This window comes from Nyctereutes procyonoides, unplaced genomic scaffold (assembly GCF_905146905.1).
Source record: "Nyctereutes procyonoides isolate TBG_1078 unplaced genomic scaffold, NYPRO_anot_genome, whole genome shotgun sequence".
Taxonomy (NCBI): domain Eukaryota; kingdom Metazoa; phylum Chordata; class Mammalia; order Carnivora; family Canidae; genus Nyctereutes; species Nyctereutes procyonoides.
The window spans coordinates 34,656,155-34,683,909 of record NW_026575048.1 but is presented as its reverse complement, the minus strand read 5'-3'; the positions used below and the strand labels follow the sequence as shown (position 1 = coordinate 34,683,909).

Here is a 27,755-nt window from a genome sequence, read left to right as displayed (position 1 = left end):
TCTAAATCATTATTGTAAATGGAAAGGGGGAGCCATTGATGAAGGTGAAGGTAATGGGAAGGATGCCATGAAAATAAAACACCAGCATTAAACCTCACCCCCACCCCATGTGGCCTGCAGAGACTCTGAGCTGAGGCCACACCCCATCCCTGTAAAAGACAAGATGGAGATAGAGGAGCAGTCAAGGCATCTACTCCCACACCTCCGGGAGTCTAACTCCTGAACCAGATGGGAGCATCTCCCAGGTGCCCAGTGGGACAGCTCCACCCCCAGGAACCCATATCCTCCAGCCAAAGCCCACCAGGACACACCTGAAGTTGGACAGTTAGATTGACTCCCCATCCACCCTGAGCGAGAGGACACACACCACGGGGGCTCCAGGCAAGCGTGGTAAGAGGGTGTGAGGAAGAACCTATTCTGGGATATGGGCTTCAGCTGGGGGATTTGAAGGACGGTCTAAGGAACCTCAATAAATTGGTGTGAGCATCAAATAAGACAGCATCTCCACACACCTAACCCAGTGCCTGGTCCACAGCAGGTACATCACCAGCTTGGTGTCCTCTCTGGCCCTCCCCTGCTCCCCACAGACCTGGACTTAGATGTGAGCTGAAACCCACCCCGATTCATCTGGCCACATAGGTGCCGCCAGTCTCAGTTCTGGGTTGTCAGGGAATGGCCCTGCCCACCTGCAGCCTCTGTCCTCCAGGGAACGCGTGGGCCTCAGAGAAGGCTGCAGGTCCCTGGCAGCCTGGAATGCCCACACATGCCAAGTGTGCCAATGGGGACTCCGTGTGACCTCAGGGCACAGATCCTTTGGCTTCATCGGTCTCTGTCATCCAACCCTGGCCACCCCGTGAGGCCCATGGAGGATGGAACATGGATGGCTCCATCCGCTGTTGAAATAATACCAGGATCAAGCAGGAGTGGGAGGAGAGGAATTCTCAATTAAATTAAGAAGAACATCAGGGGACTTTCATCTAGGCATTTGTAAATACTTCTTGAAGTTTTCCAGTGTGTGTATATATTGAATACTCTTTTTTGTTGGTATGTCGGTAATTTTTATTTGAAACTTGACTGAGATCATTGTGGAATCACGTGTGGTTGTGAGAATTAATGTAGAGAGCTCCTGGATGGAGGCTGCAGGCAGAGGGGCAGCGGAGCCAAGACGCCGGGCGAGCCTGCCTGGTGTGTGTGAAGAGCATGGGGCGGGCTGTTAGGGTCAGGGGTGCCCCGCCGACGGGGGCTTTGTAGACTGAACAGAGGCATTGGGGTTTAATTGAAATGTAGTGAAGCCACTGGGGGTTCTTAGCAGGAGCTAAGATTTAATTCAAGCTGGAGTTTGCTCACTGATTCAGCTCCCTTCAATTCTATCACCTTTTAGAACAGAGGTGTCTTGGGGTGAAGGGGTGGATGTGTCACCTCTCAGGGCTCCCTTCTTTCTATGCCTGGGAGCTTCCAAATCAGGAGCAGGGTGCCCAGAGTGGCCACTAACATTTCCAGACAACCCAGGCGGACCCTCTCCCAGACAGACAAGGGCCAAATATTCCTGAGGATGACCTGTGGTCAGGTGTCCCTCCCGCCCTCCCCCATGGTCCTCCTGGCAGTCGTCCACTGTGGGGCCTATCTCAGCCACTGTGGGCCCTCCTATCCTCCGCGAGGACCCCTCCCCACTTCACAGAGGGAAGCCATCGTAGACCCTGCCTGGGGGCTCATGGACTCCTGCCCCCACTACGCCCAGCCCCCTGCTTCAGGGAGGACACACATACTGGGGTTCCGTGGTCCGGGAGAGTATTGGACATTCACAGACTGTTACTCTGACATGGTTAGGGGCCTGGGGAACCCCTCAGCCTCCGGGGCCTGGCCCCAGGAAGGCTACGCGGTACAGCCTGCAGCTGGCACCACCTGAACTTTGGAACCAGGAGACCACAAGTACAGAGAGGCCCTGGCGTGCCCCCAAACTTCTCCTGGAGTTAGTTTCTTTAAAGTGGGAGTGGTGGGGCCTACCTTGTGGGATTGTCATGATGATGAGACCGCATTGAGGCCCAGAATAAAAGGCGCAGCCGGAGCCCTCTGCCCTGCCAGTGGGTCTTCCCAGCCTTTCCTGGAGGCCCCCATCCGGGTCTCTCCCCCATTAGTTAGGCCTGGTCTGCACGACAGTCCTCATGATGAGCCACGGGCTCCACGAGGACGGCCCCTGCCAGCCAGCACCGCCAGCATTGTCCTGGGTGAGACAGGGCTCCAAATGACAGCTCCTGGTCCCAATAGAGGCTCTGAGGCCCTCTGCAGTTTTTCCTTCTAACATTTTCCGCTAAGCCCAGCTGCAGAGCCTACGGCAAAGAACTGATGAAGTAATGGAGCACCAGCTGCCCATCTTCCCCCTACCCCTTCCTGGGCAGAAATAAAGGCTTTATTCATTGAAGCCATTTCTCTCCTGAATAGGATCATTAATAATGGAGAAGGTGCCTCTCTGACACAGCCAGGGCAGGACCTATGTGTATGTGTGCACGTGCTAGTATGTGTGTGCATGTGTGTACAGGGGGCGTCCCTTAGCCTCTCTGGTACCCTGAGATCCCTGGCCACCCCTGCTCACCCTCTCTTTCTGCCCCACCAGGCTAGTGTGTGCTCGCCCTCGCTACAGCTCCAGGCACCGCTGAACCTGCCCATTGCCAGGGCAAGTCTCAGAGAAGAGAAGGAATGTGGAGGGTGTTGCTGAGCATGTATGTCTGGGGGGTGGCTTGGAGGCTGACAACTATAGAGACAGCACTTGCAACAGAGAAGGCCCCAGAAATCAGGCTAAGGGGTGTGGACATCACCCTGTCTAGGCAGCTACTTCACCAAAAGCTGACCGAGAGGCAGACTGTCCAGCTCTAAACATGACTGGGCCCATGGAGCCATGAGCCAACCCAGCATCTGGAGTTTTCTCCTGCCTAACAGGAGTCTGTGGGTTGCAGCAGACCAGTTTCCCTCAGTTCAGGGGACATTGGAGGGATTTTCTTCTTCCCCATGTTCAGGAAAGCCATACTGAAAACATGAGAGAGACTTGATGTCCAGATGCTTGCTTTCCTGGCTCCTCTTGCAGCCAGGGAGGAGGCGTATGACCTGCGCTGGGACTGCAGATTCCTCTACTCTTAACCTTGAACCTAGAGCTAGGGACTCAACTGAGAAGACCCCCAGAGCAGCCTCCAGGTCCTAGGGGCAGCAGGGCCATGAGACCAGTGGGGGTCCCAGGCCCAGAGCCCCCAGGATGGAAGCATGAGCAGCAGGGGCCAGGGTGCTCAGCCGCGGCAGATGGACTCTCGCTGACCTCTTTTGGGGGGCGGTGACTGTGACTGAGGGCTGGCTGTCCCTCTGCTTGCTCTTTGCTGTGGTTCGTCTTCCAAGCCTGGCTCTGTGTGTTTTCTGGGGAGACTGTGGCTGGCCCGGGCCCTCCCCTGCTGCCAATTCCTTTCCTGTTGTCATCAGCCTGGGTCAGTCTCTGCTTCTTGCGCCTGAGAGCTGACCAATGCAGGGGCTGGGTTTGGAGCCCTGGGTCTGCAGAACTTGCCCAACTGCACGTCTGTATTTTTGCTTTGGGGAGCCACATATTTTTCAGGACTCTACCAAGGTAGCACATTGAAACTCTACAACCCTGGAAAGATATCACCAACTTGCCACCTTGGTGGTCATTGTCCCAGCCAACCAACCCAACCGCTCAGAACTGGTGCCCATGCAGGGGTGCTTCCTCCTACAGCTGGAACTCAGGCCACATGTCATGGGTCAAGTGAATCTGGGGCAAGACTCTGGGGGGAATGGAGGACAATTTTGCCCAGGAGACTGGGGCCGGCCTGGAGGTCCTCTCTGAGCAAGGGCTCAGGGCTACTCTACCTGTTTCTGCTGCAGGAAGCGATGAAGGTGTCAGATGGCAGCCTCCTGGGGGACCCCGGGCGCACACCGCTAAGCAAGAAGGAGGGCGTCAAGTGGCAAAGGCCCCGGCTCACCCGCCAGGCCCTGATGCGGTGCTGTCTGGTCAAGTGGATCCTGTCCAGTGCAGCCCCACAGGGCTCAGGTAGGGGCTGGGGCGGGCTGGGATGAGGGCAGGGGTGGGGGTGGGGTGTCTGTTTGGAGCTCTCTTCTATCTGAGGCCTCAGAGGCCACCCTGGGACCCCAGCCCAGGCCATGCCATCTCCATCTTTGTTGGGAGATAATGTTTTCATTCATTCATGCTTTTCCCCATTAATCCAAGCAAGGCACTGAGCTCAAAGCAGGCCCTGTGGAGGGTGGGGACAGAGGATTGGGCCTGTGCTGGGGTGTCCCACCTGGGTTGCTGGGAGGCTAGAGCCAGGCATCAGAGTCTGACAGGCCCGGCTTGCTCTGCCTACCTTTTGGCGGGTAACCTGGGCAGCTCCTGCCTCCTTCCGAAGTCCTCTGTAAAAAGGATGAGCAGCAATGTGTGCAGAGCCCCAGTGAGGAAAACCCTGGTCCTAGGCCCTCTTGGGTCCTGCCCAGGGCACCCCAGTGGCTGTGCTGGCTCTTCACCTCGGGCAGCACTGCGGATGTTCCTGAGGGGCTCAGGCAATGGCTCTCTGTGCTTGCCCTTGGTGCTATTTATTGGCCGAGTGTGACAGAGCAAGGGATGCACAGATGGCCTTGTGCAGCCCCTGTTCTCTCACACATACACAAGCCACAGTCACACCTGTGCACGCCTACTGACACACCTGTGCCTCCACCACACACACATGTGCACACCCACCCACCACACACACACAGGCACATGCACCGCTCACACCCACATGCACACACCCACATACATGTGATCTCATACACAAGGTGCGCGGGAGAGTCTTAAAGGAAAAAGGCAGCTGTGAGCCCTGACAGCGTGTCCTGTTTGTTGTCTCAGACACTCTCTGTAGGATTTCCAGGGAGCCTTAGGCCTCTGATGGGAAAATGGGCATAAACCAGGGCCCCAGGCTCCCAGGCTGGATGTGGGAAGAGAGAAGGGGAAGGCCGGAGGGGCCCACAGTGGGCCAGGGACTGGCTGCCACTTCCCAGACTCCTGTCCTTTATGCACAACCGCACTTTGGGATGCTCCCAGCCCCTCCTGGCCATTCCAGCACCCCCTTTTGCTGTGTCCGAGAGTCCCTGTCACTCTGTGTTTTCAGCCGACCTTTGCTCCAGACTCCTAACCCTTCGACCCTTTACTTCCATTCTGTTCTGTGCTGAGGCCTTTCACAGAAGCACTAGTGCATATGAATATGTATGTGGGGTCCAGGGCGCTCCCCAGCTCCCCCGGGTTATGATGGGGGACTAGATTTTGCCTGTGGTGGAAATGTGAAGTCACTAAAAGTTCACACAAACAGCTCACCTGGGAAGCTCACACCTTTACAGTGCTGTTAGTTCTGCAGCAGGGTCAAACAGCTCCATTTGCTCTCAGGACAGAAACCCAAGAGCAGAGGTGGGCCATGGCCCTGTGGCCCTGTGGTGTGGCCAGCTGTGTGCGCGAAGGGGCCGAGTCTGTTCCAACTGACACAGCTTGTGCTACTTGAGTCTTGAATACCCCGCGGGTCTTGCCCCCAGGCAGTTTTTTTTAAGCGGCTCCACATCCAATGTGGGGCTTGAACTGACCCCAAGATCAAGAGTCACAAGTTATATTGAGTGAGCCAGCCAGGCGCCCCCTCCAGGCTTTTCTTCGCAACAGCACAAGACCATCACCTCAGTGTTCCTCTCCGTCTCTCCCTGATCCTCTCCACTCGCACCCCTGCCTGACCCCCATGCTTCTTCCCTGCTGAGCCCTGTCTCCAACTTCCAACTCTGTAGGCTGGAGTATGATTGGGGCTGGAGTATGATTGGGGCTGGAGTATGATGTGCCACCTCCTAGCTGGGGCTTTTTGCACCCCCAGGTGTGGGTGGACATGGAGGAAAGCAAGCTGCGGGGTGGGTGTGGTATGTTCAAGGTCACAAGAAGACCTTGCATATACCCCACCTTTAGCTCAGGGCAATTCATGGAGGTCAGGAACCTGTGCTGAACTGTCAGGGTGTGTTTGCTGGACTGGTCACAGCCCAGAGCATTGGGTGCCAGAGTGGGGGTGGGCAGAGCAGGGCCCAGGACGCCATCCACAGTTTGGGCCCAGCCAGGTGCATTGCCCTGCATGGACATGTTCCCCAGACACTGTGCCAGGCACTAGGAGGCCACGTGAAGCATGGAAAAACCAGATCCTATTTCATCATATGAGGTAGGCACTCATTACTAGTCAACTGAAGCTCAGGGAGGTCACGTGACTCAGCAGGTCACAAGTGTTAGGGGCTGAGCAAGAGCATCTTCCATATGCTCCAGGCAGGGTAACCCCTACCCCCCATGTGTGTCTTCCACGTCTTTTCTCTTGGGGAAACCTCTAGCATCTCTGGAGGCAGCAGCCACCGTCACAGACTAAGGAGTCAAGTCCCCAGGGCCCCCCTTGTCTCCATGAGGCATGGCTCCTTGTATGCCCCTCAGGGGTGGCACTGCTGGTGTAGTCACACCGAGGGCTTTGTGTGCATGTGAAATGCTAAACTGTGCACAGATGAGGTGCTTCTGCTCCTTCAGAAGGCTCTGGGTACAGAGAACAATCAGTGCCATTCAGTGTCGCTCTGTCCTTGAGCTCAGCGAGGCCCGGCCATGGTGTCCTGAGCAGTGGGTGCCTGTGGAAGGCAGGCATAAGGCCAACACCCTACACCCTTGTTGTCAGGGGTTTTTCCATTCAGAAGAAGCAGGTCAAAGAGACAGATTTCTGGGACAGCTTGGGGGAAGAAGCCAAGGCCCAGTAAAGCATACAGATGTCCCCGAGGTTCAGGCGACCTTGTCAGGTGGGGCCCGGGATTCAAGAAGGCAATGGCTGCACCACCTGCTGCTATGCCTGGCAGTCCCTTCCGGGCTGCGAAGGCCCCACATGGTGTTGGGAGCTGGTCTGCAGCAGTGGCCTCTGAGATGGGCCCGGGAGCCAGGGAGTACAGGGCAGGCGGCATGACGGAGGATCACCCATCCTAGGCGGAAAAGTGTGTCCCTCAGCAACATTGGGGAGCCCATTCTTAGTGACCCAGAGGCTGGGACTCTGACCCACTCTGCGTTGTCTCCCTAGCATCTAAAATTCCTTTCTGTCAGGATACCAGAACATCTCTCCGGGAGCATGGCTACGCCATTAACTGGATAGACCGGCTTCTCAGGTCTGGCTCCCCATGAAGACAGCAGGACTGGGTTTCTTCAACTATAAAACTATCACAGAATAACCTGGGGTCTTGGCAGCAGACCACTGAATCCAGGCTGGCTGGTTTAATCAGAGAAGTATTTACTCTAGACTGTTGGGAAGTTCACAGAAATTCTGGGGGACCAGAGAAGGAAGCCTGGGCCCTGCCTGCCACCCCAGGAAGTGCCCCCACTTCCCTAGCTGTTCTGGTGGGAACACTGGAGCAGCAGCCACAGGCTCCCGTGTGTTATGTGCAACTGTCCTTACACAAACAAATTCCTGCCCCCTCCCCCAAGGCAGAGACCCAAATTTTCATCCACCACCACATTCATCTCTGGGTAACTCATTTCTCTTGGGGTTCCATCAAGCCCATGGTAAGATCATAAAGCCACTGGCACCCTGATTTTAAAAAGTGGTAGTAGAAAGGTATGAGGGCTAAATGTAAATTAACTTGTCTATAATCTGTAAGGATATATAAATATACACTGACAGAATTTTAACATATTTGAAGTACCAAGATATGTGTCACATTGTGTTTCAAACTGAGATGCCAGATCAGATGCAGTTTCAAGGATTTATCTGAAAACTGGCCACGTGGCCTTTGAAGCTTTCACCCTTATCAAAAGTTTAGAAAGTTGGATAGTTGGAGTTGCCAGGTGGGGGGAGATGATTAGTGAAGAGGATTTCTCTGGAGAGAGTGTACTGGGTCCAAACTCTGAAGTTGAGAGAGCGATGTTTTGTCACCTAACAAAATACCCCCAAATACCACCATTTTGTTTTCTCTCATGTCTATGGATGAGGAATTTAGGCAGGCTTCCCAGGATGGTTCTCCCACTCCACATGGCATTGACTATGATTATTCACTTGCTTTTGTTTAGCTGGTGGCTGGGCTGGGCCAAGACCGTTCCACACATGTTCCTGTGTCTCTCCACAGAACTTCTTGGACTTGCTCACCACATAGCTGTCCCCAGTATAAGGGGGCTGGCTTCCAAGAGGGGTGTTCCAGTAAGAAAAGGCAAAAGGGCTCTTGAGGCCTAGGATCCAGAACTCACATAGCATCATTTCCACTGAATGTTATTGGTCACAACAAGCCCTAAGCATAGCCCAGATTTGAGGGGAATAGAAATAGACTACCTTTCCATGGAGTTGTGGTAGGAAATTTGTGACTGTCTATAAGGCCTCAGTTAAGGGTCCTTGGTGGAGTGATCCAAACTTTCATTCCCCCGGGATCTGAGTTCTTGGTCATCCTGCCTGTAACATCCCACTAACATTTATCACTGTATTCGGCAAAATTAATAAATTCCCTGGAGAAGTCAGTAAATTTGGGACATAGCACTCCCCTCCCCCACCTCATGTAGCTGCAACCTTCTCCCCTGGATCCTCAGGCTCATTCAAACCAACACCCACTATATCAATTTGGCTAAGTGGTATGAGGAGCCCAAAATGCCCAGGTGGCAGCCTCAGTCTCCAGCCTAGAAGCTGCTTCCCTTAAGGAAGAATCCGTGATTTGGGATATAAAACCTCTAATCTGGAGCCCAGAGTATTAGAGATGGGAAGCAAAAATGGAGGAGGGGGTTGTTGAGGGCTGCTATGAGGGCTGACTGTCATCCTCTTGGTTTCTGGATCCATCATTCTGCTAGAGAAGCAGCATATTCAGTAGCACATCCCAGCATCTGACAGGACAGCATCTGAATAACCTCATGGCTGGTGCTCAGACCAGGTCTACAGTAGGCTCTTCCACTGCTCAGTAACGCCAGCTGCTTCTGGCTGTGGGGAATAGGATAAGGTCAGTGGGTCTTGCAAACACTGGCCTTTGGCCATACTTCTTTGTTATCACATGAGTCCCTTGGTTGGTAGCAATGGTGTGGGGGACACTGTGATGGGTGATGGTGTTGGCAGAAGCAGGGCAGGCAGGGATGAAGGTTCATATGCAGAATGAATGTCAGTTCCAGAGAGGATAAGTGGTGGTCCTGCCAGGAAGAAAGGGTACAGTGTAGCTGACCTGCCAACTGGCGGCTGGCTTGTCACCCTGCTGGCAGGCTGGGTACTCAACAACAGCTGTAGCCACATCAGCCTGGTGAGAAGTTCTTTTACTGAACCCCTAAGTAATCTTAGACCATATGACACTTTGTTGGTGAGCAGTGCCAGGCAGCAAGGAATACAGGCTGCCAGGCCATCTTGTCTACCTGGCTACTGAGCTCTTTCTCAGGCCTGGTGCCCTTTGGACAGCAATTACCATGTTTCCTCTTTCCTTTCCTCCACCACCCTGACTCCTGAACAAATGTTTCTCACAGCTGTCCATGAGTGAGCATAAATCCTACCCCAGACCTTCTCTTCTTCCAGGAAATGTGGGCAAGCATATGTATTCAACACTCTGCCCATCAGGAAGATTCCCCTTCTCCATCGTCCTTCCCTGCTGAGTGGGCCACCATGTCAACCTACTGTTGGTGCCAGCATTTCTTGTAGCTCTGTCTATAAATTACATATAAATGCTTTTCTCTTCATTTTTTAAAAATATTTTATTTATTTATTCATGACACACACACACACACACACACACACACACACAGAGGCAGAGACACAGGCAGAAGGAGAAGCAGGCTCCATGCAGGGAGCCCGACATGGGACTTGATCCCGGGTCTCCAGGATCAGGCCCTGGGCTGAAGGCAGCGCTAAACTGCTGAGCCACCGGGGCTTCCCTGCTTTTCTCTTCAGATGGTCTTAGGGGCTCCCCATGAGGTCACAGATACGGGTTGAGAGGAAGCTGGCAGTGCAGCAAGTTCCATGGGGGCCTGAGTCACTTGCTATACACTTACCTGAGCCCTTCAGACCCTCTGCTCCTGTGCTCAGACGTTGCATCTGCACATGATGATGGAGTGCTGCACACACACGTATAGGCCTTTAGAGCTGGGGGAGAGGTTGATACTCAGTGCCTGATGGGCAGCTGAGGTCCATGCTACCTGGTGTCCCTCAGACATTCCATCTCCATGAGAACCAGTAGTGAGCTGCTAGCTCCATGTCAAAAGAAAAATCTTTGCCAAAGAAAGCATGGTTTTACTCAAAACCTAGGGAGACCATGGAGTGTTCCTACTGGGAACTGACATTGGTCCTGCAGAGCATGCTACCTTGCCTTAAATGCAGGGTAGGCTACTGAATGTGCAGGGTTATCAGGCCCAAGGGGGCAGAGCTGCTTTTTTTTTTTTTTTAGAGATTTTATTACTTATTCATGGGAAACACACACACAGAGAGAGGCAGAAACATAGGCAGAGGGAGAAGCAGGACTCGATCCCGGATCCCAGGATCACACCCTGAGCCTAAAGCAGATGCTCAACCACTGAGCCACCCAGGCATCCCAGGGGCAGAGCTGCCTGTATGCAGCCTGACCTGCTGCACAGCCTCGCCTGCTCCCAGTAAAGCAAACAGTCTGGAGCAGTGTGCTTCACAGTGGTATACAGGAAGGCCATCCCACACTGCACTTCCTTTTACCAGCTGGGAGTGCAAGGTGCAAGAGTTTGTCTTTCACTTTGGAGGGAATATTTTGACTTGGCTGCACTTGCATATAACAGAAACCCCAAATAACAGTGGCTTAATTTAGACAGAAATATGAGAAATCTGGGTTAAGCAGTGGCTGGCACTAGTTTAGCAGCTTGGGAATGTCAGAATCAAGGTTTTTTTGGGGGTATTTTTGTCCTTTTCCTCACAGCCCCAAAGTAGTTGCTTTGGCTCCAGCCATAATGGCTTCATCCTAGGCAAGGGGAAGGAGAAACTGGGTGGAAGGAGGAAATGGTAGTGCCTATATCAGGAAAGCACACTCTCAGGGAAATCTCTGGAAGATTTATGCCTGCATATCACTGGCCAGAACTGAGCCACCTTGACTGAAAGGAAGTGGGGGAATGTTGGTTTTTAAAACTGGGCACATTTCCACCTCCAATAGAATCTGAATTCTGTAGGTAAAAAAGAGAAGGAGAACGAGTACTGACATGGCGTTCTCGGCCACACATACCTTGTGAGGTTGTTTTGATGACTGAATGCACTGGTGGCCAGAAGGATCTGAGCAAACTGCCTGGTACATATTAGGTGCCCAGCAAGTGTGGGGCTGAGGGGGAGGGACAGCAGTTTCTGCCCGGTCATATATTTGTTTTCCTCTACCCTTCTCGTCAGAGGGACCCCTTCCCATGTCCCCATTGTCCACTCTAGGACATCAACAGCACTGTGGTCTGGTGTCAGTGAGCAGAGACCAGAGGTCAAGAAATAGCCAAAGTCAGGGCCTCACCCACCCACCCCCAGCTCTGCCCAGGGCCCCCTGGCCCCTGAGCTTCCCAGGCAGAAGCCTGGATGGGAGCAGGCTGCTCCCTTTCTGGCTGCAGAGAAGCCCTGGGACATGGGTGAGGCCCCTTGCAGTGAGATCACACTCTCACCCGAATATCACACCAGTGGCACCTCCTCCACTGGTGCTGAGAGCTCAGGAGCAATGCCCAACCCCACCCTCACCCCCTTCCCAGCCCAAGAAGCTGCAGGAGCCCTTCTGTCTCCAGGAAGAGTGAACTCTGGGGTCCTGGGGAGCCAGAGCCAGGCACAAGGTGAAGGGGCTGGCCTGAGGATAGGAGTAGAGGCTGCTACAGGAGGTGCTGGTCAGGCCCTGGGGGCTCTGCGCTGAGGGCTGAGGGGCAGGTGGTCCTGGGGAAGGCTGAGGGAGCAGGAGGCAGAAACAGAGGACAGAGAAGGGAAGGGAAGTCCAGAGAGGCCAAGACACTGAGGGTCAGGTTGAGACCAAGACAGTGGGGAGAGAGCGTTCTAAAGGAAGGCTCTGAATGTCAGGTTGGAGAGAGGCAGGCAGAGAACAGAGCAGGCTGGGGGTGGCCTGCACTGTGGCTGGTCACACAGAGCTGAGGGCAGGAGCTGGGGTCCCCAGGATGGGGCCAGGCCCAGGAGTGGTGGGGCGCCGGGAGACCCCAGGCCCAGCCCGGGGGCCTGCTCTGAGGCTTCAGGAGTGCCACCATGGCTGCAAGAAACACCTGGGAGACATCATCAGCTTCTTCTTCCGCTTCATCTCTGGGAACCTGGCTCGAGGTGAGGGCTGCTTTGATAGGACCAGTTAAGGGAGCAAAAAGAAGGAGGTTTGGGACTCAGGACCAATGTGCCTGCCTCCAGTGGGGCAGGGGCAATCAGAGGGGGCAGTGGCCCTGAGAGCAGAGCTGGAAGGAAACCCCTGGCTCGGGGAGCCCTGCCCTCTGACCTGCAGGCCGTGAGTCCCAAGCCAGGGCTCCGGTACTCTTCGGGCCTGGGGAGGGAAAGGAGGTGGGAGGGGGTTTCCTTCTCCAGGTGCACAGACTCAGGCTCAGCCTGGCTGGGAGGGAGCAGGAGGCTTTGGGGCCAGCCCACCTGCCTTGCACACACTGATCCCCTCGCCCCGGCCTCTCCCCTCCTTCCTCCCCTCCCCAGAGCCCTCTCCTGCTTCACCAAAGAGATGTGTGACTTCTGCAGTGAGGAGTGAGGGAAGTGCTTGATCAGTGACCACCATATTTTAAAATCTATAAAACCAACCAACCTGGAATTTTTGGCAGGGATACAATGGGGCTGCCAGGCTGCTCAGGCCTGGGGAGGAGCCCTGTGTGGGAGTGACAGGTGCCACTTCTCTGCCTCCTCTGCCCCTCATCAGGATGAGTGCTCAAGGGCTAAGCAGGACAAAGACCCAGGATCAGTCATGGGGACCAGAAGGCAGGCACAGGGAGAGGGGCTCCTGCGCTTCGGGACCTGGTGTTTTCTTGGCCAGGTGTGCTGGGGAAGGTGGTGTTGGGAGCTCCAGACACTGAAAGGGGAAACCTCAACAGCTCCAGGCTTCTGGGTCCTTTTGTCTTATCCTGTTATTGGAGGGATATGAAGGAAATTAGGCTAAAGTAATTGCATGATTCTCTAAAGAGATATCAAATGACATCCCTAACACATAAACATGAGTCAGTGTAGACATGTGATATATTGGCTTTCTAGCCAAAGATGAAAAAAAAAAAGTACTTTCTGCTGCCCAAAGATGTTCAAAGACACTGAGGGACAATGTGCCAATACTGAGCTGGACAAATGCTTGACCTTTTGTCCCCTCTCTGGAGGGTAGGGGCGTTGTCCCTTGCTCTTCCTCCCTGCCCTGCCCTGAGCATCTGGCACAAAGCCTGGAACATGAAATCCTTGTCAAATTAATGAATAATATTTTAAGAAGAATAAAAGCACAAAATTTAGCATATAATCAAACATATCAGTCATCTCAAAATCGATCAAATAGTAATGGTTCTAAATACTCAAAAGCTGGGATACCTGGGTGGCTCAGTGGTTGAGCATCTGCCTTTGGCTCAGGGTCCTAGGATCGAGTCCCACATCAGGCTCCCCACAGGGAGCCTGCTTCTCCCTCTGCCTATGTCTGTCTCTCTGTGTGTGTCTCTCATGAATAAATGAAATCTTAAAAAATAAATACTCAAAAGCTATAATAGATCTCTAGGAATAAGAAGACACGATTCTGATCTAATGAGGTTTGCAGAGGGAGATCAGATGGAGGTCTGAGTCTGAAGCAGGGGTGGCAACCTCAGGGGCCTCTAATGGGGGACTCAGGCCAATGTTGCTGCAGGAAGTCGGAGCCCAGTCACAGCCAGCTTTTCAAAAGCAACAGAAGATCTGTCTCTGCTGGGGTTGCCCCTTAGCCCCTCCTCCCAGCTGCTGACCTTCCCCACCCCAGGCAGTCACTGTGGGGACGATAGAACTTTGCAGATGGTAGGCTACTTCTCTGGGAGTGGAGACCCCTGAGGGTCAGGCTTAGTGGGAGAGGGATGTGCCTGGAGTTACCAAGTCTCTGGCTGGGACCTCACTAGCTACTTCTGCTGGTTGGTCCTGCTTGTTCCTGCTGGTTGGTGATCTTGAGCACCTCTCCTGCCTGGGTTCTTCACCTGTCCTAGGGGGATATGTGTCACAGTACCTGCTATACAGGGCTACTAGGAGAGTCAGCAAGACCCCTTGCTTCCTGGGTTTCAGTGAATGGGAGTCTTTATTACCCAATAGCTTCATGTACCTTTTTCAAACCTTTTTACATGCTTGATCCTCTTGCAGGCTCATGGAGGCTTTTTCTCACTCCCTTTGTGTGTCTCTCTGTCTCAGTCTGTCTTGAAAGGAGGAAAGAGGCTACAGGTCAGTGTCACCTAAGAGTATAATCTGCCTCCCTAGGCTTCAGGCTCCTCATCTGACCAAAAAAAAAAAAAAAAAAGAAAAAAGAAAAGTCACAAAGACTTGAGCTTGCTTGTCTACTTCTGAGCTCCTTCCAGGTCAGGTTGGGATGCTGGTTCTGGGATTCACAGTAAGTGGGGGTACCGGGGAGCCATCTGGGACCAGGGAGCAAGGAGGGCAAGAGCAGGCTGGTGTGAACACTGAGATGCTGCTAAAACACAACCTTTGGCGACCAGTGTCTGGAATAAGCCAGTGGAGGTGGTGATTCCTTGTTACCTCTGTCCCTGTCCATCTTCCCTGTGTGATTGCCCTTTACTGTCCTTGGGAGAAATTCTGTTCGGGTCCTGTGGGCATCTTTCAGGTGTTAGTGGGTCCTCAGGGTATCTTGTCTGGGCCAGATCAGAATTCTAATCTCACCCCCAGGGTCTGAGGGCGCTCTGCAGAAACGCATCCTCTGCTTCCAGGACCGTCACCCGATGGGTGTCCAGTTCCCTCCTCTTACCCTAGCTGCCTCTGGCCATTGTAGCCATGGCTGCCACCTCACCTCCTCCAGGTGTGGGTCAGACCCACCTGGCCCCAGGGACACATGCCCAGACCCCAACAGGCTTCCTGGAAGCCCCTCATTGGACAGAGGACTAAAGCCACCTTGGTGTAGGAGGAGGATAAAATGCATAGCACACCAACCAACCTTTCCAGAGATGTTCCCTTTCTCTTCTCCACCAACCTTTTCCTTCTCTGCCCCCTGGTGGGGTGAAGAAGGGTGGATCACAGGACCGGTTACCTAGTCCCTTAGTATGACCTGCAGAGTGGTCTCGGCCATTGGAGCCTCTGCCCAAATTCAAGGAAAGTCACATTTAACACCTGGATTTGAGACATGGAGTCCACATCAAGACGGGGGAGAGCCCTATCTTCTGAGCCACTCGCTGCACACTGCCCAGGCCCAAGGCTCCTAGGGACAAGGCATGGGGCAGTGGCAGGGAAGGGCCAGGAGCCAGGAAAGAGGGCCTGTGCTTCCGATTGAGGACACAAAGCCTTGAGGTTCCAGACAAAGCTGGGCACAGCTGGCTTGCATTGTCAAAGCATCATTCTCTGTGTGTTAAAAATATCGTTCTTCCACAAATAGACAGTGAGTATGTGTCAAGGTTCTATTGAAGTACTTAATAAGGAAACCAGCAGAATGACAAAGCTGATTCAAAAGAGAAAGAAACAGGGATTTTTAGAGAGGGTGGAAATAAAAGGGACCCTGACATATGACCTCTCAGTTAGGCTGAAACTAAGAAAGATCCAGGGCAGGGAGACAGCCACCCGAAGCGTTATCTTCTCTGCCAGAGAGAAGAGGAAATCATCACCTCTTATCAGTTTTATAGGCTTGTAAAATGTTTGGGACCTCATCAATTATACCGCCTGCTTCTGCTCCCCTGCAGAGTCTGATGCTCTGGGCAGGCATTGGACAATGCCCTAGCAGGACTGAGAGGCTGTGCAACACTCTCTGCACCTTATTCCCATAGTTTTTAAGCAGAATACCATCTCTGGCACTCACAGCTGATCAAAGGTAAACTGAGGCACGTTAAAAATCTCAAGAGTTTGTTTGAGCATGCATCAATTCAAACAGGGCGGCGCTTACCAGAAGGTGGTTAGGACTGCTCCAGGGACAGGAGCGAGGGGAAGGGTTTTATAAGGAAGATACAGAAGTAAAGCAAGGAAATATTTGATTGGTCATGGCTTAATTGGTCGCCTTCTGTGGGAAAGCCCGGTTGGCTGTTTGTGATTGGTTGGTCTTAAATTGCCTTGACTCTGGCTTAGGTTTGGGTTGGGTTGCATAGAGCCAAGGCATTAGAGACACCACAGTCCAGTGGCCTCCTTGTTTCTTCTCCTTAACAATTCCTCCCCTTTCGGCCATCCTTCATACATGAGGGATTAACTGACAATTGGACATTACCGGCGCCCTCAGCCACCCTCGGGGTTAAGTTCTGATCTTGTCATGAAACACAGATTATGATGTCAGGATGCAGAAGAACCACGTTTGCTGTTCATCTCATTGTTCATCTTGTTTCTGTTTCTCCAAGCATAGTGAGACCATCTGATGTACTTCTGATGGCTGTGAATCCATATTTCAGACCCTCGGGAGAACACAGTGTGCCAGGGAGATCACAGTGATAACTCTCAGGAGAATAATACCAAGAGATTGAAGTGTGAGAGAATGTGTCTGAAGGGGCATCAACCTGTTTTAGCCAAGTGCTTTGTTTGCCAATTTTTTGTGTTTGAATGTCTGCTATACCGAGGCATCGATCCAGGTACAGCAGAAGGTAACTGCTCTATGGCACAGACTCCTTGCTCAGCCAACAAGCAATTCAACAAGCAAAGCAATTCTGTTACCTAAAACACTTTATCGGCTTAAAATAACACCATGCCAAGAGGCATATTTTGGGTGGCATCTTTTGCTGCCCTTTATTCCCTCCCTTTGAAATCCCTTCAAGAAGTTTCACAGCCTAGGGTTTGAGTTGGTGGACTGTGCCATCCCACTGAATGCATCCCTTAGTGCTGAGAATACATCAGTTCAGTTAAATAGTTGTGTCTTATTTCAGAAAGAGGTACCCAAGGGGTTCCCAAACCTAGGCCTAGATGGTGCAATCAGGTGTTTAGTAAAAGGCATTTCTGTGGAAGCAAAAGAAAAACAAAGGTTAATGGTTAGAGAAGAGTATAAACCAGAGCCTAGAGGGGAGCCAATCCAGAAGATTTCTAGATGTTGGGCTCCTAAACATACAACTCAAAGCATCATCTTTTATAGTTTGGACGTCTCTGGTGGTGTCATCCATGATATGGAGAGCTTTCTTTCTTTCTTCTTTAAAGATTTATTTATTTGAGAGAGAATGAGAGTGAGAGAGATCACAGAAGGAGAAGGAGAAGCAGACACCCCACTGAACAAGGAGCTCGATGTGGGGCTCCATCCCAGGACCCTGCAGGGATCATGACCTGAGCCGAAGGCAGAAGCTTAATTGACTGAGCCACCCATGTGCCCCTATGGTGGACTTTCTGAGCAACAGGCACAAAGCTTATCCATACATGAGCCGTTGTGATCATTTCTCTAAAGTTTATATCTAGTTGTCTAGCATTGGTTGGCAGGGCTTCAAGGAAAGGGCAATTTTTGTTCTTAATGAGTCTAAGTCAGAGGAAGAAAATTAGAAACATTAGTTTGGAAAGCTGTAGCCAGATTTCAGAGAAAAATCAGAAGAATTTAGGATCCAGGCCAGGTTACAGGTAGATAACAAACCTCAAAGGCAATGAACGGGACTTGAATTTGATATCCACAGGGGTATGTGATAGTTTTCTACAGAAACTATAATTTTACAGAAACATAGTTTTTCTCTCAATTACCCAATTTCTAGTAAAGAAAATTAGACAAATTTGTTTGCAAAATAAGTTGTCTCATTAAATTTGGCCTCATAATTTATATAAGAATGACAATAATAGTGATTTTACTTATATCCTTAAATATAACGTTCCAGTTAAAGCTCGGTCATATCTAAGGGGCTTTATTGGATACATTAAGTCATTCCTGGTTTATTAGATTTTTTAAAGCCTCATTAATCTAAGAAGTCAATCCAAGGACTTGCCCAATTGTGCCCTGTTAGGAGAACAGATTCTTATTGAACTTAACAAAAGCCTTCATTGTCTTGAAAAATAAGAACAGCCAGTATGAGTTTCTGGATTCTGGTGGAATCAGGCAGAGAGAAAAAAATTAATATACTATTATTATTATACATTATGTAATAATAATTTATATGTTCTATATTTGTTTACAAAGAATACTTTTCCAAATTGCGGTGTTAAAACTTTTTTAAAAAAGGAAAAGAAGCATTTTTTAAATCCAGAAAACAAAACGTTGAAAAATCGGCCATGCCTCAAACAAAGTAATAAGATTTATCATTATCCTCATCCCATTCAGTCCCACATCATTAATTCTTTTTATTTTAAAGATTTATTTATTTATTTGAGAGAGAGAGAGCAGAGGGAGCGACAGAGGTACAGAATCTCCAACAGATTCCCCACTGAGCACAGAGGCTTACTGAGGGCCCCATCCTATATGACCCTGAGGTCATCAGCTGAGCTGGAATCAAGAGTCTGGATGTGTAACTGACTGAGCCACCTGGGCGCCCCTCAAATCATTAATTCTTGATCCTCAGCAGTTTACAATGCCATCATTTTTCCCACTAGGGCTTTCACAGTTTAGTGGTATAATCTTGAAGTTATTAGGGATCTGTACCTGTCAGAATTCTTTCCATGAAGCTCTTTGTAAAGGAAGCCCTTCTGCAAAAGCATTGGAGTAAAACAATAACTGTGTGTAAATATCAAAAGACTTAAAAGTGACCATGGTTAGGGACGCCTGGGTGACTCAGTGATTGAACATCTGCCTTTGGCTCAGGGTGTGATCTGGGATCCTGGGATCCAGTCCTGCACTGGGCTCCCTGCAGGGACCCTGCTTCTCCCTCTGCCTGTGTCTCTGCCTTTCTCTCTGTGTTTCTCATGAATAAATAAGTAAAATCTTTTTTAAAAAAAGTGGCCATGGTTAAAGATCTGAGGAGAGTTCTTATAATGCTGCTAATGAGGGATTTTCATTATTTCTTTGACATACATTTTAAGATAATAACTAGCATTTATGATTGATAACATGATACCAGGACACATGAGATCTCTAGGAATTTCATATAATTTCTGGAACATGTAACATCAGTAACACGTATCCATACAAATATAACTTAAAGAAGGCTTAGCATTACTTCTTTGACAATTCTTTCCACTTAATGTAATACATCAAATAAGCTTAATTTGTTTTATGGCTCTCTTTTTTTAAGAAAAGAGAACTAGGGCAGCCCGGGTGGCTCAGTGGTTTAGCACCGCTTTCTGTCCAGGGCCTGATCCTGGAGACTCCGGATCGAGTCCCATGTCGGGCTCCCTGCATGGAGCCTGCTTCTCCCTCTGCCTGTGTCTCTGCCTCTCTCTCTCTCTCTCTCTCTCTGTGTCTCTCATGAATAAATAAATAAAATCTTAAAAAAATAAGAAAAGAGGACTAATCTGTTGAGATGTTCTAGAGTCCTCTGGAGAATTCGAAGGTAGATTAAGGCCAAAAAGACTTCATGTAGGATTTGATTATAGGAAGTTTATAAAAGGTTTATTTATATCAAAAGGTTTGAAAAGTTGATTAAATATGATCTTGATAATCTAGTCGACCAAAATGATAAAGACTTCTAAGGCAAATGAGGTTTTATGAAATAAACACACACAAAAAACCTTAGCTCTTTTAATAGTAAAGACTCTTTTCTCCCAATTAATCAAAGACCTTATAAAAAGAACACAAGAAAAAAAAAAAGAACACAAGAAATTACTTTGGTAAAATTCAATCTTTGCTTTCCAGGTGGATTATCCAAAGGTGAAGGAAAACCCTTCGGAATCTCTTATCAAGAGCAGGCCTATCATCCAAGAATACTTTGTTCTTTTAACAAATGAAAGAGAATTACATTTTAATTTTGCATAGGCATACTATTACTATTAAAGCTTATTTTAAAAATCCTTCTAATAAATCCATTCGATGTCAGCCAACCTGAACACATGAGATTTTCCTCTCTGTCTCTTCCCACTTTCCAGATTCATTTAGTTTTTGTCCTTCATTCTCTTCCTTCTCATTCTGAAATGACCAGTTAGTCTACTGCAGGGCAAAATAACTCTGTTTTCCCTTAACAAAAACACATTTTCATATTTTATATCTTTTCTTACCAAAAATACGTCCTACTTTCCTTGCATGCAGAGTTGTTTCTCTCATTATTTCTAGTGGTTTTGATTACGTATATCAGATGTTTTAACCCTTAGAAACCCTAATTTCTAGTTAACCTAAGGAGTGAGCACTTGTGGATAGTTACACCAGCATTCTATAGATTGGCAAACTTATTAGTACATTTCATAATTTCTAGGAGCATACTCTTCCCCATAGAAAATTTTTCCACATGGCACAAAACATGTATATCGACAGAAATCTCTTCAGTTGGTCTGCATTAAGAAGCCAAAGGTAGGGATCCCTGGGTGGCGCAGTGGTTTGGCGCCTGCCTTTGGCCCAGGGCGCGATCCTGGAGACCCGGGATCGAATCCCACATCAGGCTCCCGGTGCATGGAGCCTGCTTCTCCCTCTGCCTGTGTCTCTGCCTCTCTCTCTGTATGACTATCGTAAAAAAAAAAAAAAAAAAAAAAAAGAATCCTTAAAAAAAAAAAAAAAGAAACCAAAGGTAGACAAGCCTAGGTTCAAGTAATGAGTCCTCAGTATTTTATCTTATTAGGAAACTATTGAGAAAGGCAGTCTCATGCCCCACAATCTTTGATGGCCACTCCACCACCTAAGAGAGGGCCTTAGGCCTGAAACACTTCCTTACCAAGAGGTAAAAAGCTCACACAGCCTGTGTTGGGCTTATCACCTTTCATGGGCATATCCCTCCTTGTTTACCTTTCTGAGTATTCTTTTGTCTCTGCTTAAAGTGTGTGCATCATATGGTACCTGGACAACCCAGGGTTATATCTGTCCTCCGCAAGGAGGGGCAAGGAGGGATGAGAGGGGTGCTCATAATAGTTCCACTGCAGCATGAGAAGGGTGCTCATAATGGTTCAGTTGCCCTGTATCAGCTACCAGGAGAGACCTCTAGCCTTGCGGGAATGATGTCTACTCTGGAAGCTGATCTTGCTCTGTCTCTTCTCTATGTAAGTGAAGTGTTGTTCCACCTGATGCTTGGCTGATTTGTGTTTTCACTGGCAACTCTGATCCCAAGATGCAGTGGGCAGAAGTGGTTAGAGTCCTCTAAGTGGGACTGGTAACCTGTGCTCTGTGCCCTATTCTGTTGGGATTGGTAACAAAAAATAGGTGGGCTTTGAATTGCCTTAAGAGCTGCATTTCTGTTCTTGCAAAGACAAACTGGATTGTAGTCTGACTGATACCAAGGGGCTGGACCCACCCAGCCAGCCACATAATGTTCAACTTGCTTCTTTATATCAGAGAGAATATTTCCAGTAAGATGGAAATCAAGAGTCCTACATTCTAGATTTAGAGCGGTCTTTGGGATATTTTAACTGTTTCACAAAGGCTTCATATTGCTATCCTTCCCTTTTAGCTTTGAAGGCATTTAAAAAGTTCCTGTCAGGTTCTGAATATAGGTCTCCAGTTTTGCCACCTTCTTGTCCATAGAAGTCCTCTTAAAAAATTCTTTCAGGGATCCCTGGGTGGCGCAGTGGTTTAGCGCCTGCCTTTGGCCCAGGGCGCGATCCTGGAGACCCGGGATCGAATCCCACGTCGGGCTCCCGGTGCATGGAGCCTGCTTCTCTCTCTGCCTGTGTCTCTATGTCTCTCTCTCTCTGTGATGACTATCATAAATAAATAAAAAAATTTAAAAAAAATTCTTTCAAATATCATATCATCAGGCTTGCTTTAGGGCAAACAACAAATATTCCTGGCAATGTTAACTCTTTAAAAGGGACCATTTTGGGCAGCCCGGGTGGCTCAGCAGTTTAGTGCCACCTTCGGCCCAGGGCATGATCCTGGAGACCTGGGATCGAGTCCCACAGTGGGCTCCCTGAATGGAACCTGCTTCTCCCTCTGCCTGTGTCTCTACCTCTCTCTGTGTCTCTCATGAATAAATAAATAAAATCTTTTTAAAAATAAAAGGGACCATTTTGATTAATTTAGTCTTAGAAGCTTCTGTATACCAATCCAAAATGTATCTCACTGTTTTGGGGAAGTTTGGGACCTTTTTTTCTCTAGGGCATCTCATAAATGGATACACTTATGTAGGTTAAAAGTCCCCCACTGTGGCCATTGTAATTCCAGATTATCTTTGATAAGCTTAACCCCCTTGATCAGACAAATTCGGGGTCTGGGCCCATGGTTTTCATGCATTTAGTTAGCCAGAGTCCTAAATGGAGGAGTCCCAGACTCTCTTAACTTGAAAAAAACCTGTTTTCTCCTCTCCTTCCTTTAAAACAAAATTATATTTACCTGAGGCCTAACCCTGGGTTCAGTCCTGTTTCAGTAGGATGCAGTCTAGTTGAGCTGGAGAGCTCATCATGTTTAAGTTGGACCCTGTCTGTTAAAATAAATGCTTAAATGAAGTCAGAGAGCTGATAATGCAAAAGCTGAGAAGCTTCATCTTCTGTGAGGGACTTACCCATGACCTTCATTCAGGCACAGGGAGAAAGCAATGAGCACACAAGGCTCAGCAGGTGCCTACACCTAGCTGCTTGCTGCTCCCAAGGCCCATCAGGGTCTCCTTTGGATTCCACTTCTGACACCAGAGCTGTTAAAAGGTAAACTGAGTCCCACTACAATTTACAAGCTTATTTGAGCCTACTTGATTTGAATCGGGTAATGCCAAACCAAAGATGGTTGAGAGCACTCCATCCATTGGAGCTAGGGGAGAGGTTTTTTTGTTTTGTTTTTTAAAGAATATACAGAAGCAAGGCAAGGAACTTATTTGACTGACCATAGCTTAAGCCATTGCCTTATTTGGGAAAGCCTAGTTGGCTCTTTGTGATTTGCTCTTTAGTTTTGTTGTCTCAGATTCAGGTTCCTTGGGCTTAGGTTTTGGTTTGCTTCCACAGGCTACCAAGGCATTAGAGCCATCCCAGCCTAATGACCTCCTTGTTTGAATACTTTAACATAACTCTGCACAGAGCAAATGGCTTCGCACCTCTCAGCTTCTTCATCTGTAAGAGGGTCATAGGAATAACCAGGTCATGAAGAAGGTTATTGTCAGCTGCACATGAAAATCTTTGCACCCATGAGGTGGGCTTTTACCTTCTCCATTTAACTACCATGGGGGCTCCCGTACTGGCTGGCTGTGTATTGGTGTGTGACTTTGGGCACGTGACGTGGTCTCTATGAACCTGTTTCCTTAGCCACTGAACAGGTACGACAGTGGTTTCGAGGGTTCTACCAGAGCCTGTAAAAGACAAGAGCAGTGCTACTCCTTGTGATTTCAGTGGCAGGGCTGAGATAATGGGGACTTACTGTGTGACTCACAGCTTCAATTTCTTCTTTTCTGGGCTTCAGTTTCCTTATCTGGGAAATAAGAGCTGGAGAGGGCAATTTTCAAGGTCAAGGACCAATTATAAATTTTGTGCTTTCCCCCCAAACTCTTTAACCAGACACAGGGACCTGGGAGCTTGGTGTGCATTTTTGGGTCCTGGATCCTGGGCAAGGTCTGCCTTAGGACTACTGCCCACTCCTGTCCTTCCCTGGCTAGATGTTCTCTCCAGGTCCTGAAAGACTCTGTGCCCTTTTGCCACTCAGAGAGCCTCCCAAACCTCTCCCCAGGGCCTTGCTAAGGAATGAACTTCAGTTCATTAAAAGCCAACTGTGAGTAGTTTGATGCTCTTCCTCGGCTTGAGTGGGGAAGGCTCTTCAGACAGATATGATGGGCTGCTGAGGTCCCTGCCTCTGCCTGCCTGGCCTCCCCTTTGCCTGCTTCCAAATGGTCAGATCAGAATTGGTAGGAGAGGGGTGGCTGGGGATGCAAAGAGAGGGTTGGCAGGAAAGGCACTGACTGGGAAGGTGAGCAGGGGGTGCCCCACAGCATCAAAGCACCACACACACACTATGCTGGGAAAGAGTTCTGGCACAGGAATGTGGTGATGGGGCCCACGTCCCCGTCCTCTTGGGTGGAGGGGGGTTGGGGGTTATTTGGGGTGGTGGGGAGGAAAAACAGGAATAGCTTCCAGATGCTCCAGGATGGGAGGAAATGTTTGTGCTGGCCTGTGGCTGCTCAGGAAAAATAAAATCTTGGTGACTGAGCAACTGAGGCTCCAGGCAGACGGTCACAGGCTGGATTGCCTGATGGATTGGCCTGGCCCCTTCCTGCCCCCCCCCCCCCAAAAAAGGGTAAGATCTCCCTTGGGGCAGGTATTTCCCCATAAATCCACCAGGGGGCAGCAGGAACACACGTCTGCCACACCGGACCATTTTAATCTTTAGTCACCAGCTCCGCTTTCTCCTGCCACCAGCTCTTCCCGCTTCCCCTCCTGCCTCCGCAGCTTCTCACCTTAGGAGCATAGGGACAGAGGGATCTGGAGTTCCTGGGCTTCCACCTCCCTTTCCGGACACATCCTGGCTCCTGATGTCCTGAGCTAAGCCCAGGACAGGCTAGGATCCTCTCCCCAGCAGGCCTCCCCTCCTGTCTGCTGCCCATGACGGGCCTGCCCCAGGCGCTAGGACTCAGTGTGCCTTCGGGTGGCAATTGTTCCTTCTTGGATCATCCCCAGAGGCCTCAGGAAGGCAGAGTGACTCCTAGTTGTTACATAGGCAAGCCGTCTTTAGCCATCCTCCTCGGGTGTGGATCAGGGGACAGATTCAGGAAGGGGTCGTGTCCACACCCTGGGCTTGTGTCTGATGTGGGGTGGTGGGTTACCTACAGTGATCTAATATGGATGCTTCCCAAAACAGACAGAGCAGGCTCCCGACCACCCATCCGTAGGCTGGTACAGGTTTCCCAAGTGAAATGAAGAAAGATAGGTGGTGAACTGACTGTCTGTAAACTAACTGTATTCCCTTTCAATGGTTCACATCTTCATTTCTTCTGAAATAATGCTGAAGAGAGATGGCAGCTAGGATTTTTAACATATTTTTTAAAATGATCTTGCACTGCAAAATAAAAGATGAAACGTTTATGGCCTCTTCCAAATTTGCGGGGAAACATGAAGGGGTCTATACAAGCCTGACTAATGCTGGCTGGTGGAGAGGGGGGCTCCAGTGGTGGGGGTGGTAGGCAGAGGCCAGGGACAAGGTGGGGAGGGCGGGTGTCTTGGCTGCGACCTGGGAGGACATTCTCCCCACCACTCTTCAGAGCAAGGGGCAGCCCTGAAGCAATTCACAGGCCTGGGGCTCCCCCTCTGGTGGCCAAGAGCTGTCTGTCCCAGAGAATTGGGCCTGAGCGGCAACCAGAATCCTGGTAATAGAGTGAGGAGTGGCAGATGACACAGTCCTCAGAATAGTGCAACCGGAGCAGGTGAATGAGTGTGAGGGAGTGAGTGGAAGGAAGAAAGGAACAACCAAGGAAGCAATCATTTAGGAGTATTGACCCGCATAGTCCAGCAGGAGGGAGGAAGCCTCATACCACCCTCAAGTTTTCAAAAAGAGAACAGCAGTAAATGGAAGGGTTGGCAGAAACCAGTAAGCCATGAGCATCTTGGGGCCTGAGCATGGTGACTGCATGTGGAGGGGTCCCAGCCAGGGAGGAGGCTCATGGGACCAAGGCCACCATCATCCCCTACCCCTAAATGGAAGGGCCGCTCAAGGAGCCTGGGGACACAGGTCAGGCTGGTGGAGAGGGCAGGGCCTTGGGCTGGAGTATGCAGGCCCAGGGAAGACAGACTCCCCCCACCCCTTCTCCTGACCCATAAGCCAGTGGTCCCAGCAGAGAGCACCAGAGGGTAGTCCTCATTACTGCTCACTCCTTGCTTCCTTTTCTCATTTCTGCCTCTCCCATCTGAGGTCTCTCCCTGGAGGTAGCCCCTGCAGGGCGTACTCCACTCAGCAAGCAGCCAGAGGAGACTTTGCAAACATAAGTGAGTCATCCTCCTGCCCAAACCCTTCAGTGGTTTCCCTTGAACCTTAAATAAATTCAGGGCCCTGCTCTTCCTCAGCGGTGTGTCAGTGCCTGCATCCTCTCCACCTAGAGCATCTGCACAGGTGGTCTTTCTCCCCCTTCAGGCTTCCGTTTAAACGTCACCTCCTCAGAGGACTGGCCCCATCATGTCACCGCAGGGCCAGCACACACCGGGTGCCTGACCAAACAGCATTCTGTGAAGACTGCTCTTGGTTTTGGGGATTCCAGCCAGACTGTCCACTAGGCCTCAAGCTTTCCTGCATATGTGGAAGTAGCAAGACTTCAGGAGGCTGCCCATCCAATTCAGTTCCAGGGATCAACTCGCCCACCATTAATGGCCAATGGCCACCCAGGATCCCATTGTCCCCCTTGCATTTAAGGATCCCAATCCAATGGCTCTGAGGTGACATATAGGCTCCCTGCCTGCCCTTCAAGGAAATGCACATGCTTTTACCCAATATGCTTCGAGGTAGGGTCACTGTCTCTGTTTATAGCCAGTTTGCAGAGAGGCTTCTGAGCGCTGGCTATGGCCAGAGCAAGAGGCTGGGGGAGGTGAGAAGGGGACTGCAGGGGGCAGAGCGTACTCCCTGGGCCCTCAGCTATCTTTACTCTGACCCAGCTAGGTGAACATCACCATAAACCCCACCTTCTCAGAGCACCTGAGACTTGGGGAAAATCTCGCCCATCTGTCCGTCCATCCATCCATCCATCCATCCATCCAGTATACATCCATGAAGCACCGCTGAGCCTGACACAGGTTGGGAGGGAAGAGGAGCTGGGAGGCCTTCCCTTCTGCCCTCCCCCACCTGGCAGGGCCTTCTCTGAGCGCTACCCTCACACACCTGGGAAGCTGCCGTGGTTGGGCTTCAGAGCCAGGCTTGAGCTGGCAGTATTTGGGGACCCGCTGCCAGCCTGTGCTGGACGAACCTGGAGCTTCAGGAGCCCTGCATCTTCCGGAGGGATGGGAGCAGAAGCAAGGCCCTAGGTCTGGTTTGTCCTTGCCACCTCCCCCACCCACCCCCCCATCATCCCTGGGCCTGGGAAAATGAAGCAAATAATGGTGGCAGACTCTACACCTCCCCACTCCCTGGGGCCTTCATCTTGGGCCGGCTTAGTTCCCAAGGCACAAAAGGGGAAACTGAAGCCTGGAAAGGAAATGGGAGCTGTCCAAGGTCATGTAGCTCTGGGAACTCTCAGGTCAATGCTCTTTTCTCTACACCCCACCCCCCAACCCCCACCCCATAAGCTGTCTTAGCCTCAGGGTCCGGGCTTGAGAAGCACAAGGGGCCAAGAGAGAGGCTGAGGGCTCTGTCCCAGCACTTGGAAGAGGCAGGTAGAGTACGCTGTGGGCAGCTGCGCCATTTCCAAGCACTGAATGCACAAGGGAAGTAGTTGAGTTGAGTCTGTGGGAAGGCTGGAAGCCAAAATGTGTGGCTTGGCTGCACTTGTACGTGTGTGCTTGGGTGTGTGTGAGTGTGTGCACACACTTGCGACCCACATGCCCTTTATGATCAAGGTGGGCTTTGGGACTGCCTGTGTGTTGGGGAAGGTGCCAGGTGCTATTATTAAAGCAACATCCTCAGTCCTCGACCAGGAGGTCCCTAGAGATGGCCAACTGACCCCTGGCCTGTGCAAGCCCCCTCAGAGCCAGGATCTCAGGGCCAGTGGGCAGAACACACCCTGGCAGAGGAGTAAACAGAAGCCGGCTTCTCTAGCTGTGGCC

The 27,755-nt window shown here is 50.5% G+C and overlaps 1 protein-coding gene across 1 annotated transcript in view; it reads left to right on the top strand.

Annotated features, from left to right (window-relative positions):
- KCNIP3 (potassium voltage-gated channel interacting protein 3) overlaps positions 1-27,755 on the top strand; it is an 82,608-nt gene that overhangs the window by 6,855 nt on the left and 47,998 nt on the right. The window contains exon 2 of the mRNA XM_055327615.1: positions 3,880-4,045. Coding sequence (XP_055183590.1) covers positions 3,880-4,045 — 166 coding nt within the window. The remainder of the gene's footprint in view (positions 1-3,879; positions 4,046-27,755) is intronic.